Source organism: Perca fluviatilis, chromosome 16, assembly GCF_010015445.1.
Source record: "Perca fluviatilis chromosome 16, GENO_Pfluv_1.0, whole genome shotgun sequence".
Classification (NCBI taxonomy): domain Eukaryota; kingdom Metazoa; phylum Chordata; class Actinopteri; order Perciformes; family Percidae; genus Perca; species Perca fluviatilis.
This window is the reverse complement of record NC_053127.1, coordinates 11,864,923-11,880,904: the sequence shown is the minus strand read 5'-3', so window position 1 is coordinate 11,880,904 and position 15,982 is coordinate 11,864,923. Positions and strand designations below refer to the sequence as shown.

Below are 15,982 nucleotides of genomic sequence, written 5' to 3'. Positions count from 1 at the left end.
AGATACCCACCCATCGGTCTCATCTTCCTGGCAGTCCTCCTGTTTTTCCGGATTAGGGCTTTCAGGGCTCTCCTCCTCCTCCTCCATCTCATCCTCCTCCACTGAGGAAGGAGGACCTTCCGACTCCTCCGACTCTTCTCCGACTTTGAATCGTCCTCCAGCGACTCCTCCTCCACAGACCACTTTAGCAGGGTTTCCTCCTCAGATTGACTGTCCGGAGGCATGTCAAATGTCTCAGACTCCCGTGATAGCAGTGTAGGCAGCGCTCAGCTTCATAATCGCATAATCCACCCTGTCTGTCTCGGGAGGGCGGGCGGCCTTGGAGGGCAGTCCTGCCCGCTGTCTCTGGAGGAGGTGAAGAGGACCCGGTGTGTAAGTGTTTTTGTCCAGGGTGTAAGGGGTCTCTTTGTTGCTGAGCTCGAACATTGTTGTAATCTTTCTTTCTTCCCCGCTGAACATCTTACCATGTTCTGTCACTGTCTGCTTCAGCCTTTATACTCATTGTAAGGGGGTGTGTGTTAGGAAAATTCTGGAACGGGGCGTAGTTTGGAAACTTCTGGAAAAAAGGTGTGGTATGGGCGTGGTTAAAAAAAAGAAAAAAAAAATTCAAAAGTTTAGAGTTTTTTTCACAACCAGTGTATTTTTCCACCCGCGGCTGCTATGGAAGAGATTGGTCAATCTATCCCCCACCTCCATCAGTCTGTCAGCCCATTCCAATGCTGGTAAGGCAAGCACGGTTCTGAATAAGCCGCACTCTGTATTAAATCTTTGCAAAACAAAGAGGTCACAGGATCTCGTGGTTTCGAATCTCTGAGAGCAGAAGGGCCTGGAACCACCAGCGCCCCACGCGCTGTGGTAACAGAGGGCCATGTTGATCCACAGATGATGTTCATCTTAGACAGGTCGCTATCGCTGGGATAATTATCCATTCTAGGACGCCCTCGGGCTTGTCTTCAGTGCTGCTACCGATGTTCACCGACACTTCTCTCCTCTTTACATTCTATCAAAACAGTCTGAGTCTCTTTATCCTGAGTAGCGGTAGTCGGGTTCTCGGAGTTGCTCTGATCAGTACCAAATTGTAGGATCGTCTTCATCACCCCCCAGTCGTCAAAGCTCATTTTCACCATGACTGTAGAAGGAGTCAGCATCTCCCCTTCCTTCAACTGATAAAAGCAAAGTTCACCTTCTTCATACTTGAAGACATACCCCCAGGCCCCACACATACCACTAGGTTGTAGAGGCCATTCTTCATGCAGAGATTCTGACGGGGGCATCTGGCTACGGCACAGATACACTACACATTTCTTTGGAGCCCGGGTGTCGTAACAGAATCTTGGAACATTGTTATTGGAGTCTCACAGATCAGCGGCCAAGCCCACCGGCTGGAAGTGCCTCCTTGGTACGGACTCAATGGAGCGGTACACTCTTCAGCAGACATCTCTCTCGCAGCGTTACTCAAACTTACATTCATGCTGTGTGTAGAATGAAAAACCTATCTTTCTCTGTTTCAAACGGGAAGAAACCCTTTTATGCTCAAAATTTAACGCTACACCCCTCTTCTCTCACTGGATCATTTCAAACACATCCGGATATTTCATCTCTAACGCCATTGGATCATTTAAATGAAACATTTTTCTACTTCCTGTGACGCTCATATTGCATCACTTAACACACGCCATTTCCGGGACACGCCTTCCTTCTAGAAGCTTCCAGAACAGACCAGTCACACACACCTGGAAGGCATCAATCACTTTTTGCTTTCTCACAGGTCGTGACTCTTTGACCCCCAGGTCAAAAGGTCATCCATCAAAATCCCACATACCAAAGTGACAGAAACCTCCTCCTTATATCTCTGCCGTGGGTCTTGTGTGAGCTCAGTGTCAGTCACAGGTTGGTCTATATCGACGACGTTCCACTTCCGGGAAATGGATTAAAGAAATGCCAATAAACCAGAGCAGGTTTTTTTCCCAACCCGGAATGCTGTGTGGACAATGCGAGACTAGTCACAGGTAAATACTGTGCAGCGTTTCCCACACATACACTAATGTGTTGTGGTGCGCCGCACTATCAACACCGGCCGCCGCACATTGCGTTTCATTATTCTTTTTATTTTTTTTAAATGCTATTTAAAAACAAGTTCAGCTGCATTTCCTTTCCCTGCTCTCCTCCGTCTCTCTGTCACTTGTGTCTTGCTCACACACACACACACACACACACACACACACACACACACACACACACACACACACACACACACACACACACACACACACACACACACACACACACACACACACACACACACACACACACACACACACACACACACACACACACACACACAACACAGCCCCTCCCACCATGCACACAGCGTCTGTGAGAGAAGATGGCTGGTGAAATTCACAAGTTCACGAAAGGTTGGCATCTATCTCGTGAACACCTTTACACAATCACACATTAAAAAGTGCTATACAAATATTTTATATTCTGAATACAATGTTGTCAGTGTGTTAATGTTGGAGTCCCGACCCGATTCTTAGCAAACAAGCTATTGCGCCTGCTTTAGAAAGTTAACTAGTCGCACGTTTGCAGTAAAATGCAGTTGGGTTGTCGAGGTCAAAACACTATATGTAGCAGCTGTTAATCAAATAAACTTATTATAAATAATGTTATGTAATTTTTTTACTCTTACACTGAATGTTTGCTGCTTCAATCCAGAGTATTGAAAAGTATTTTCCGCAACTGAAAAAGGCACGTGTTGAGGATAAGGACCATCCTGAACCGGAGGTATCAGTCTGAACAGTCCGACCAGTGTAATTAGTTATGTTATTAATTTGTTTACAATATTTTCAGGCTTCAACCAGTGAAAGACAGGGTCAGGGAGAGAGAGAGATAGATTTGTTAGGCATTAAAGTAGGAGAGGAGGACAGCATCCAACAGCGTGTTGTTACGAAAAATACGTCGTCGTCGTCGTCGTCGTCGTCGTTCCCCAGCTGACACGGGGCAACATCCCCCGCCCCGCGTCACAAATTGCTTTCTAATCTGTGGGAAACACTGCTGTGACAAACAGTCTGGTATGAAGGATCAAACCCATGCTGAATATGTGCTCCTTATCCCTCATCATGCATGGAATGTCTGTGTAAAAGTGCACTTTCACACAGTCGGCCAGTAAACTAGGAACTCGGTCACTCACTGTACTAGTAAACAGGCCAAAGAGCTAACTGATAGTCATTTAACAAGTCTGCTAATCAAACGGCTGAAAAAGGCAGTCAGTCAATGACAGCCAACAAGTCAATAAAATTGCCAGAAAACTGGTCAATGATTGAACGAGCAGGTCAATTTAATCTATTCTCTCCCTCCATGAAGAGCCAGTTAACAGTAATGATGCTGATGCTGGGATGGAGCAACGAGGACCCGATAATGAGAAACCATGACCCAACCTTACATACAGTCTATGGACCCAACAGAGAGGAGGAGGAGGGGAACAAGAACAAGAGTAAAGAAACGGACAAGACTTTCCACAACAAAAATGAAGGCTTTAAAGTTGTATTAGACAGTCAGAAAAACACAAGTCTATATCCACGACGTTCCGCTTCCGGATAGACATTGTTCCAAATGACATCGTTCATCCCTTTTTGTTTTGCTGAATTTTTTTGTTACCCCCGCCAAGCAGGTAATGTTTTGGCTCGGTTTATCCGTTTGTTTTTCTGTCCGTCAGCATGATTACGGAAAAACTACTTGCCCGATTTTCATTCAACTTGTTGCAAGGGTGTTAACACAGGCCAGGGAAGAACCCCTTTACATTTTGGAGCGGATCCGTCTCATATAGCCGATTCACAATTATTTTTCACTTTCGTTAACATAGTAAGCCTTTCTGCTGCATTCATATTTCGTGGCTCACCTGATCTGGTTGTTTAGACCAAGCCCCCAGGAACAGCGCCAACCCTAACCCACGACATAATGATTACATCTCCTTGGTACTCTAAATACAGCAATCGTTTATTTAGATAAGCATGTAAATGATCAGGAACAATGAAAACACAATGTTTAACGTTAGTGGGGAAAAAAGGAAACGGTGAGTTCATGAGTTAAGAGAACGACGTATAGACTTAGAAAAGACACGAGATAGAAGCTCAAGAACGTGCAGTGTTGCTACGACAACACAAAAAAAACTGTTGCTAGTGCGCATGTCAATCGTGATGTCATGGGCCAGTCAACGCGGAAGACAGAGCTCCATGACTGCAGAAAAGCCAGGTATTTTCGAAGCTCCATGACTGCTTTATGCGCTTTTGAGCAACTCTCATTATCCCGTTCTCTTAATATATAGGAGCAATAAAAGACTAAATACATTCATGGTTTAGACGCTCTGAGCAATAAAATACTACACATCTTCTTTGTAGCGTGAATGTTGTTTCCACATCACTTAAAGCTCATGAACACATTGGGAAATGGAACCATGCTTGGAGCATGTGAATGCACCATGGGCCTTGGCACAGGTCTCTGCTCTCTGAGTGCCATTCTAGTTTTAATTAGTTTTTTAGTGCACACTTAATTTTAACAAAGACTTTAAATGCTATTTTTTTGTAATTTTATATTTATTAAATATCATTTTGCAACTTCACTCCCCAAGTTTTTTTTTTTTTTAAGAACACAATATCATAACACCTGTATACTAAGAAAATGACAATAAATTCTACCTTGAAAAACTTGTGGTCTGGTAGCTCCCTCATATGAAAACTGTAGGAAATGATGTGTTCCAGGTTTCCAGTTTGTTTGGAATAAACAGGACAACCGGACAGCTAAGATGTTGCCAGAATCACCAGGAAATATACAAGTATGACAGATTAGCACATTAAGACAGACAGAGTTAAACTGTCACTTCAATGTATAGTCAACACAGATGGCTACTGGGCCAGCCAAGCTGTTCCAAGGAACTCTGTGTTTGGACCTGTGTGTGTGTGTGTGTGTGTGTGTGTGTGTGTGTGTGTGTGTGTGTGTGTGTGTGTGTGTGTGTGTGTGTGTGTGTGTGTGTGTGTGTGTGTGTGTGTGTGTGTGTGTGTGTGTGTGTGTGTGTGTATAAACAACAGTGGGTGTTGCCTTTTTCCCCATCTCTACCACTACCTAATTCAACCGACCTTCTGCTTTTCTTGTCACGTTGGTGACAAGACAATCAGCTGCCACTTACATCAATAAATTTAGGGTTTCCATGGGCAAAATGGCAAAACCACAACCAAAACACACACTGCATTTGGCTTTGCCTGCTACAGTGTCACAAGCTGGCAGCTTGAGTTTTGCCACACCTTCAGTTTTCCAACAGTCTCATGTGTCAGTACCTTTCCAGACTTTCCCCATCTCAGACCTTTTCAACAATTCAAATAGTCATTAACCCTATCAACAAACAAAACAAAACGCTAACCATTCTGTTATTTGTCAAGCTCAAATTCCAAACATTTGCTGGTTCCAGATTTTCAAATATGAAGATATGCTGCTTTTCTCTTTTTCTCTTTGTAAATTGAATGTCTTTGTGTTATGGATATTTAATCTGACAAAAATTTCTAATTTTCAATTTAAAGACGACACCTTGAAATCATAATGCGCTATTTTCACAATTTCTTGACTGTTTATAGTCTAAACGATTAATCAATAAATAGTAAAACAAAGTGACAGATTCATCTATGATATGTCCAGTACGTATTTATTATATGCATATCATTGGACTTTGTACATCCATTCATTGTTCCAGCTTTCTTTTTATCTTTGTGATTGTAGCGCAGGAATTATCTATGTGGGATTATCTATCTAATATCTTATCTTATTGAAATGGATAAAAACATAATGTCGGTTTTGTGTGGAGTTCATATCTGATAGTCAGTTAGTAAGACTATAAATGATTTTTACATAATAATATTACAAACATAGTATTTTCTTGAGGCAGACATTTTATTATTTTCAATGTCACCTCCAGATGGTGTCAATGGTAGACTGTAGTAGTGAAAAATAAGTAGGAGGAGGCCTGTAATAGACAGAGCTGCAGCAGTCTGCCTCTTATCCGTGTACCGCAGCGGTGCATCTTGTAACAGATAGTCCATCACGACTTGAACTGGATCCCAGTTCCACCTAAACTGGTTGATAAAACTAGTGCCAGGAGTCAAACAGGGAATTATTTTGTGTACAGATATGAAAAATACTGAACCACTCCGCTCCTATTTATCTCATAATATAACTTCAAAAATAAGGCAAACAAGTCCAGCAGATTAATTGTACTAATAGAATCCAACCCACATTTCTGTGAGGCTAGCTGTGATTTGTTTCTCCATCACCTTCATTGCATTCACTGTACACACTGGTGACAAGATGACACGTTTCATTTTTTTAATTTTTTTTTGCATACAGTCCAGGTCTGAATCCTTTTTAAAAAGGTGGTGAAGAAGATGAGACTCTTTATAGAGAAATCAAGGTCAGATCAACAGCTTGTGACGACATATCCTCATTCTCAACACTCTGTCTTAGGCTGGCTCTACACACATTGCTTGAATCTTACTCTTGTTCACTGCGATATATTTGTAGTAGGCAATTTTAAAATGTTAGTAGTAATGGTGTCCAGGGTCAAATTTTGGTATTGTAAAAAAAGAGAATCAGCCAGCTCTGCTCTGCTCTGCCTTCACCATGTAAATGGTGCTGCGTCTCTATAAATAGAGCTAAAGCCCGGGGGCAGGCCAGCCTGAGCAAGGCCGCCCAGCAAACAGAGAAGAAGAAAAAAAAGACACCGTGACACCACCAACAACTCCACCCCCTCCACCCTGCTCTGCTGAATCCAGGGCAACAGAGTCTCTTAACCCTCCTCCAGACCCTGCAAGCAACAGTGCAGAACATTGGCAACAAGTTAAAATGTTGTCTTACCTGAATAATGCAGACACTGTGGGCACCAATCTGTGTCAAGATGTATCGTGCCCCAGATTTGAGCAAAATCATACCAATTCTTAATGCAACACATTTCTAGTTGAAACAGGAAGTTCTGCCCTCTCCTTTTTTTTTTCCACTAAATGTTAAAAAAAAAAAAAAAAGTACGTGAACACCCAAACATTACACCCATATGTGACCAAACCATGGGTATTAATCTGCTGATATAGCAGCCTCCACTCCTCTGGTTTCAGGTTCTGCCCAAGACATTTATGCCTAGCTGCAGAGACTTGCTCCCATTTAGCCACACTGATTGTGGCAATAAGGTCTGGCTCCCAGTCGGTTCCACTTCATCCCAAAGGTGTTGGATGGGGTTGAGCTCATGGCTCTGTGCAATGCCAGTCAAGTTCTTCCACACCAAACAGGGACTATTTAACTATTTCGTTATGGAGCTGGCTTTGGGTACGGGGACATTGTCACGTTGAAAGAGTTTCCTTTCCAGGCTGTATCTTTCTTAGATTCTTTTTAAATATATTGCTAGATAATTGTATATTATGACATGACATTATTTAACAATGTGACATTTTTATTACATTGTGTCTTTAACATACACTGAGTCCCTAAGAAGATATGAAAAATTGCATTTCTATGCAGCTCTGTACAGCTCTATAGCGGTATTCAGACTAATGAAAAGCACAGATCTGACATTTACCTCCCCTCTGCTCTCCAGACTCCCTGCTTCCCATTCATTCTCAGTGATTCAGCTGACTGAATGACCTGACCAAAGCGCCACCCGTCAGCAATGACCCTTGCGATGGCCCTAACGCACCCAGTCCATTCCTCACACAATGTCTACCTCGCTCTCATTTATCTCTTCCATGGTACATGCGCTCAGAGACACACACACACCCACACGCCCCCACACACACACACACACACACACACACACACACACACACACACACACACACACACACACACACACACACACACACACACACACACACACACACACACACACACACACACACACACACACACACACACACACACACACACACACACACACACACACACACACAGAGTCAGGAAACCAGCTGGCCAACTAACCAGTCACCCACTCAGCTGGGTTGGTTCCCCACTTGATACACAAACAAATATACTCAGTTGTGGTTAATACAAGCATCTGCGGTGCAACATGTCAATGTCTTTGCATGAGGATGCAGAGAAGTGACAAAAACTCTCCATCTCATCTGGTGGCCACAGAAACATTTCTGTCAGCACACCTGTCATCTGTCATTCTGGCATCCAACCCTTTGCACTCGTCCCTGCCACTAGCCTTTAATGTTGGCGATCAAGGAACTGAAGCTTATTGTACTGCTGCACACGTAAATTGCTCTGAATAAGAGCATCACATTAAATGGAAAATGGAAAAGGGCAGTGAGCCAGTTAGCTCCTCGCCACCTGGAAAACACTTACAGTACGCTTATTAGAGCGCCCTTAGCTCAGCCAGTGAAGCATGAGACTCCTGATCTCCAGGTCACAAGTGCCTCTAAATTACAAATGCACCCCTGGATACTTCTAAATCATTAAAATAATCAATTTTTGACACATGCCAATTTCTTCTTCGTGATCAGGTGTTTTCAGTGCACCTACTTTCCCTCAAACTACCTCACCTACTTCTACAGTACTTCATTTAGGGTCTTCCTACATTTCCCTAAATCCTGTCACACACTTATGGAAACTTATTCAACCAGAGAGACATTGCAAACCAGTGCCAAACCATATATATGTGGTTGGACTTTTTCCAGTGAAGAAACAGTGACAGTTGCATGCTGCAAAACTCACTGTTTTGCATCATGCATCTGTTTGCGTCTCTTCTGACAGATTTCTTTATTTTTCTAAAGAAAGACATTTGAGAAAGATGCCCCTGATTCTACTGTACTGACACTAAAACATTACATATACTGTACATTGATATTTTAGATCCCTAAAAATAAAATGTCTGGTATGAAACTCCATGTACTCCCACAAATTCAATTCATTTAAAAGGAATAATTTAATCATGAAGGCGAAGTAAGCCTGCAAAACTTTCACAACCAGATTAAAATGCAGGGAGCTAGCATTGTAGCTAAATCATTATTCAATTTAAAAACTTTCCTTGGAGGCACATTCAAGGATGCTCCAACATTTGAGAACTGTAACTTGTTCTCTAAAAAGCACCAATTTGATGAGTTGCGTAGTTAAAAAATAAAACACGGAGGCCAGGACAAATAAGCAAATATGAATGTTGAATTGGAGTTGAGTCAATTCTTGCACTTAGAATGTTTCAATTTTAACTTTCCTGCATTGCCATGCAACAATAACAACACTAGACAAATGGTGACTAATGGTTCATGATAATGGATTGTCTATGCATAGCAGTTTCTACAAGTCTCATCAAGTTGTTTTTTTTTAATGTTTTTTGCTGAAATGTATTGAAACCAACGGCTGTATTGAAGCTACAAAATCACTCAGCAAACATACGGTACTAAATGAGAAAGGCATGCTGCAGTCAGCAGCGCTGTAAAGTATGCAAAATAAAGTGTACATAATGAGCTGAAACATGCTAAATCAACAGCACAGCTGTGTCATTTATCATACAATTTGAAAATAAAGTTCACAGCTGTTAAAATTTTTTTCACAGATGTTGATGGCAAATTATTATTTTCCCACCATTTCATGCAACTGAGATAACCAGGAGAGTAAATCTGGGTCAATCAGGGAACTGCTGCCCGGTTAACTGATTGGGGTGACAATGCTGGCAACAAGTTTGTGTGTGTGTGTGTGTGTGTGTGTGTGTGTGTGTGTGTGTGTGTGTGTGTGTGTGTGTGTGTGTGTGTGTGTGTGTGTGTGTGTGTGTGTGTGTGTTTGATACACTTATACACAAAATCCACTATCTCAGTAGTTTGATCAAACTTTGTTCAGCATAGTTAATCATTGCCTACTGCAAGGCATCATCTCTCTCTCTCTCTCTCTCTCTCTCTCTCTCTCTCACGCACGTACGCATTAACACACACACACACCCACCATCTCTCACACACACACAATCTCTCACACACACAGGCAGACTTTGTATTCAAGGGCCCTTTCCTGCTGATGCTCTGCCCCGGAATGTACAGCTGACCCTGCTCTCACTCTACAGCCCAGCTGATCCTGGACACACACACACACACACACACACACACACACACACACACACACACACACACACACACACACACACACACACACACACACACACACACACACACACACACACACACACACACACACACACACACACACACACACACACAGAAACCATGGAGCATGCTCAGTTGTGCCTCTGTTATGCAGAAGCAGAGCACTGCAATCAGTTAACTACACTTCCAATAATGCACAGCCTTAACTGTGACGGGAGGAAATGGATTTCCGCTCTCACAGTGTCAAAATCAGTTATCTGGGTCAAAGGTTAAAGTCAAAACCGAAAGAACAGAAATAAATTAAGGGCTTCATGAGTGTTTCTGCACAGTCAACTAGAGCAAGTAATAAGAAAACAAATAAACACTTATCTTATGACACTAATGTCTACAGTTACTCTGTGGTCTATTATATTCATCTTACTTGCTATTATTTGTACAATATTACACAGATTTATTGTGTCTAAACAAGTGATGGTGCACCACATCATTTAAAGTAATAACCCAAAATATTTAGAGTGTGTAAATAAATGTCTGGTTTGCCACTATCGACTGACTGATGTAACATTAAAATGTGTTTCACTGGTCTCATTATAGTTCATTAAAGCTCTTAGAGTCACTGTTGTACCTGTTGAGTCACTTTTTATGAGGGAAACATTCTCCAGCCTACAGGAAGTGATGTGTTTTATGTTTCTTGTTTGTTTGGAGGATACAATTATAGAAACTCAAACTCTTTCAACTTAAAAAAAGACAACGCAGCAGTTAAAGTCTGGGGACAGACCTGAGGATAATTAGACCCAATAAGACCCAAATAGAGAAAGAACACCAACACAAACAAACACCACATGATCACAGCTAATAAGGAGTCAGCTCGGATCCACTCGGGTTTTATGACATATATCCGAAAACCCAAACAATAAAAAGGAGACACCAGCCGCCTTGATTAGACGGAAAATAGCAATTTTGGTCCGGTATTGGATCTCTAATAACAGGAATCCACAGTACCAGTGAAGACCTCTACATTACAATCCCACCTGATGAAGATGCAGTCAGTGCAGAAAAACGATAGCAATGACCTCATAGCATCAACGTATCCTCATACAAAGTTTTACATATCTTACAAAAGGGTATGCACAATTTTTCGTGCTTTTGATTTCACACGAGACATCAACAACAGTCTCCTGGGTGAAAAGTCCTGTTTGTTTGACCCATCTAACTGACGTTTATTTAAAAGACTTACGTACAACTTTCACCCGCAAGGCTCAGCGTCTTCAAGTTTAAATCTTTTTTCCCCAACGCTGTTGCTTTGACTTTTGGTCTGAAATGGGTTTCAGCTTTAAATGTCTGCATGTAGCATTATAAGCAAATCAAAAAAGCGCCATCATGTAAATATAAGTATGCCAGCGCTCTGCTTGCACCCTTTTCATCTTATTTGAAACCTGAGGATACATGTTGCCCTTCCAGTGCAATGCTGGCTTCAAATTCCTGCAGATTTACTGTATTTGGCAAATAAAGTGCTTGTGACTCCGATGCTGTTGTTCATGCGCATTTCCTGGGTTGCTGACATGCTGCAGTGGATTTATTAGGCCTAATTATAAATGCACAGGGAGAGTCGTGACACCTTACTAAGTTTATTGCAGACTGAAAGCTACTTACTGTGGTAACTACTTTTAAAATGGAAGTGGTAAAACCAGTCTTCAGTCACAAGGCCACAGACGATCTATTAATTTCCACTTTCACTTAAAAGCCCTTCATTGAGTTAAGCAGTCACATATTTGCCCTGGAGCCCAAAGTGTTTTGACCTTTCATACAGATTTTACACAAGACACACTCAAATATGGTACTGCTAACTAGCTAGCTTTGCTAATCTACCTTTACCTGGAGGCAGAGCGGCTCTACTGAAGCTCAGTGAAAAAAAGATGATGGCTAGAGAGGAGAAAATGCACTGCTATGAAGACTAGCATTCTTGTTATTAACTGAAGAAATGCTTCTTAGCTATGTATATGTTAGGATAGAGGAGCTAACTAAGTTCAAAACCAGCACTAATAGCCTGTAATATTAGCTATCAAGATGCCGGTGTGGTTTTCGCACCACTAATTAGATTATTTCAACTAGTAGCTCTACTTTTTTTTACTACACTTCCCCTTTAGCCTGGTCCTACCAGACTCTCGTACATTTCATTTGTACAGAGTCTGGCCACTCTCCATTGACAAGTGTTAACATCCTTGAAGGCGGGTACTCTGTTGAAGTTTAAAACTATTAGATCTGCCCAGAGCCACTCTTGATCTGCCATAACCAATCGCTAACGTTTGATCATGACGTCGGCTTAGCATCGCTAGCGTTCGCCTTAGCCAACTCCTTCTAGACTCGGGCTTTAACTTCTGGATCTTCGGCAGCGTTGCCACAACAGACCGAATGGCTTCGCTCGCATCTTTCTCCGACGCCATTACGGAACTACAACTCAAACAAGCGCGCGACCTCAACGTCATCGTTCTCAGCCACTCCCTCTGTTCGCTGATCGGACAGGTAAAGATTGGACCGGAGAAAACCCGCGAATATACTGCAAACCCAGACGACGTGCTGAAGGAAAATGAAAATTGAGCGGAAGTACGTTGGAGGGCGGAGCCAGGCTACTTGCCCTTAGCTGTCTTATGCCGTTTTTCCACTGCATGGTACAGCTTGACCTGACTCTACTTGCTCTTTTTTGGTTTTCCATTAGCAAAAGTTGTGGATCCTTTCTTTGGTACCACCTTGGTCAAGCTTCCAACCAATACTAGAAGGTGGAGTTAAAACACTGCAGAGCACTGATTGGTCAGAGAGAACCGTCACTAGCGCTACACAGCACATCCTGCACAAACCCGCCATTTTTAAATAGCTAAGCTACCCTTAATAGCGGCTGCGGTTGTTTTATTCATTCGACCCAGTTTTTAAAAGAATGACAGCCCGCAAAACCACGGCGTACACTAAAGGCTGTTTTATGGCTCCACGCAGAGCTTTCGCCGTAGCCTACGTAAGTGGCCTGAGGGAGGCGAGGGAGAAGTGAGAGAGTGATGGTGATTAGCTTCGGAGCGAGTACCGACTCTAGAGTCGTGGGGAGAGAAACAAAGTGTCTCCCCTGTGTTTTCTGACCAAGGTGAGACATCTGTAGCAGGAAAAATTAACCCTCTCCTTGATTTCATGTTGTTTATGGAGAAGGAGAACCAGGAAATGAGTCGGGGGGAAATGCAACGCTACCAAGCCACGGCCGAGCGACGTGCATCGCTGCTACGCGTAGTTACATTTTTCAAGAGGTGCACATCAGGCTATGGCGTAGGGTCTGGCGTAGACGCAGAAGGGTCTGCGGGGGTACGCCGTTGATTCGACGCAGAAGCATAAAACAGTCTTTAGCTGTACAACTGACGAAGTGAAAACGTTCCTCTAAGTTTGGTTGCTGATGAAAGGATTCAGCAAGTGTCACGTTGAACATTACGTCCCGGCAGTTTTCATGCGCAGTTGCTAAGGCGATCAGCTGAGAATCAGGCCTACACTGAGGGGGTACTAGAGAAAAGTGCTGCTACCGAAAAATGTAGTCGAGTTCAGCAGAGCCGAACCATACAATACTTTTCTAACAGTTTACATAACACTCGTCAACTTTACGTGTGTACATTTGAACATTGGCTACTCTAAAAAGGATAGAGATTGGCTAGTGAAAAGTGTTGCTCATAGGTGTGAAATACAGCACTGGCACAAGGCAGTGCTTCATCAAAAAAATAATCAACCGACTATGACTATAATTAATTAATTAATAAATAAATAAATAATCGATAGAGAAAATAATTGTTAGTTGTATCCCTAATAGAGTTAAGATGTGTCATCAGTCTAGTCTCCAATGCTGGTAATTATAAAATATTGAACAGGGCAAAAATGAAGTCAAAATTAAAATAAAATAAAAACAACAGAGCAAGAGTGATAGTGCCACAGTCCATAAAACAAGCCATGTTCAAACACAACACACATCAATTGGTCAGCCATGCAAATTTTCAAGGTCGAAGTTCACTTCTTTTTTGAGGACCTTGAAAGTTGGGTCCCAAACTGTAAGTTGTCTCCTGCATCTTTCTTACAAACCATGGATATCCAATAACCACCGTAAACATCTGGAGCTGCGGTGAAGAAACTGGTGTTTTGCTCTCAGCTCTGTGTCCCATAACAGTGTAAGATTTAATTTGCTTTTGAGTATTACCGCCAGTCCAACTGACACATATACAGTATACTATGCTAAAGCAAGACTCATTTAAAGACACAAGGGCCCATGCAGTGCAGCTGGAGGCAGTGCACCTGGCTGCTTCCCAGGGTTTCGCGTTTCTGTCGAGGCTGCTGGCCCTTTAAAAGCTAAGATGGTGTCCTACAAGCTGCTGTTTCTGCCTTCCGTTTCCTTCCTGCCTCTCAGAGATCACAGAGCATTTAAAATTGAATCTGAACTAACCTCGCGCAGAGAGAGACGGAGAGGTTTTCGTATTAACCGTGCGAATGACAGTGCTTTGAACATGCTCTAAACATAACGTTCTACAATGCAATGAGGTCGCTGTCAAGAAAAACTCTTCCACTAATTGCAAAATAAACTGCCTGCCTGCAAGGATGTACTTGTAATTTAACTGTTATAAGACATGAGCCTAGTCACTGACGTTCCTATTTGGCACATGTACAGCTGACAATGTCAACTCTGCTTGTGTACAGGCAGATCATCTAGACAGATAGATGTTTCTTTCTTCTTTTCTCATTGACCAGGGCAAAGTCAATAACGTACACTTACTTTCTTGTTACGGGTCTCCGTGTGCATCTCGGTTGCCGGAGCGGTGCAGCGGCGGAGGGGTGGAGCAGCAGCAGGAGGGGGCTCGGTCGGGGCTTTGGGTAGCTCTATCTGAATAAGAACGGGTAGGGAGACAGGGGGGTTTGGGGGGGGGCTAGTTTTTCACCTTTACAGTGAATATTCGGGATATAGGAGCACGAACCCTGCCTCTTCCAGTGTTTTTTTTTTCAGTTCATATCCGCAGCGTCGAAGGCTCCCTTTGCTCCCCCAAAATACAGCGAGTCTTTCTGTGTGTCTCTCCCTCTCTCTGTGACGGCGTGTTGTTGCCGTGTATTCAAGGGCTGGGCTCTCTCTCTGCCTTTTCCTCCTCCGCCTCTCCCTGCTTGTGACCCCACCCTGCGTCCCCACCCCTCATCTCTCTGTCAGTCAGGAGCTGCGCAGCCCTGCAGCCCTGCAGAGGAGCGGAGCGGATCTGAGCTGCCGGCGACCCGACACCGGCAGCAGGCAGGCGGGCGGGCAGGAGGAGAGGAGCTGCAGCAGAACCGCGCAGTAATGCATTGGGAAATTTGAATTAGCATGCAACCAGCTGCTCGCTTCGGGGTACAAGTATCTATTAATGCCATCTATGTTGCAGCAGGCAGCAGCTATATTGCTCAGAGATGGTGAAGTTAAACACCCATGTCCCCTTACTGACGTCAGCCAGCAGGCTAATTGAGGACACTTCTACTACGTAGGGAGGGTATGAGTGGTTTAGACTAGAGTATATATCTAGCAAGGCTTTGCAGCATTACATTTTGATAAATATGACACCATGCACTGTAGAGAAAGGGAAGGCAGCCAAGTCGGATGATTGGCATGGGGTAAATAACCACACCCCTTCTGATGAAGTAGGGTGTGGTAGCCCACGTGCAAATATTTGCATGTGCTTTTTTTCTTTATAAGATATTTAAAAATATTTATATAATATATAAAAATATATTTAAAAAACATAAAAAATGCATGGAACATGTTGGGTCTGTTGCGGATATCCAAACCGTCAGCCAAACAGCTGAAAAATCACATTACATCATATATA

At 43.0% G+C, this 15,982-nt stretch overlaps 1 protein-coding gene across 1 annotated transcript in view; it reads right to left on the bottom strand.

The window, feature by feature from the left end:
• klf8 (Kruppel-like factor 8) overlaps positions 1-15,304 on the bottom strand; it is a 91,541-nt gene extending 76,237 nt beyond the window's left edge. The window contains exon 1 of the mRNA XM_039777961.1: positions 14,911-15,304. Coding sequence (XP_039633895.1) covers positions 14,911-14,937 — 27 coding nt within the window. The 5' untranslated portion in view covers positions 14,938-15,304. The remainder of the gene's footprint in view (positions 1-14,910) is intronic.
• Positions 15,305-15,982: the final 678 nt, after the last annotated feature.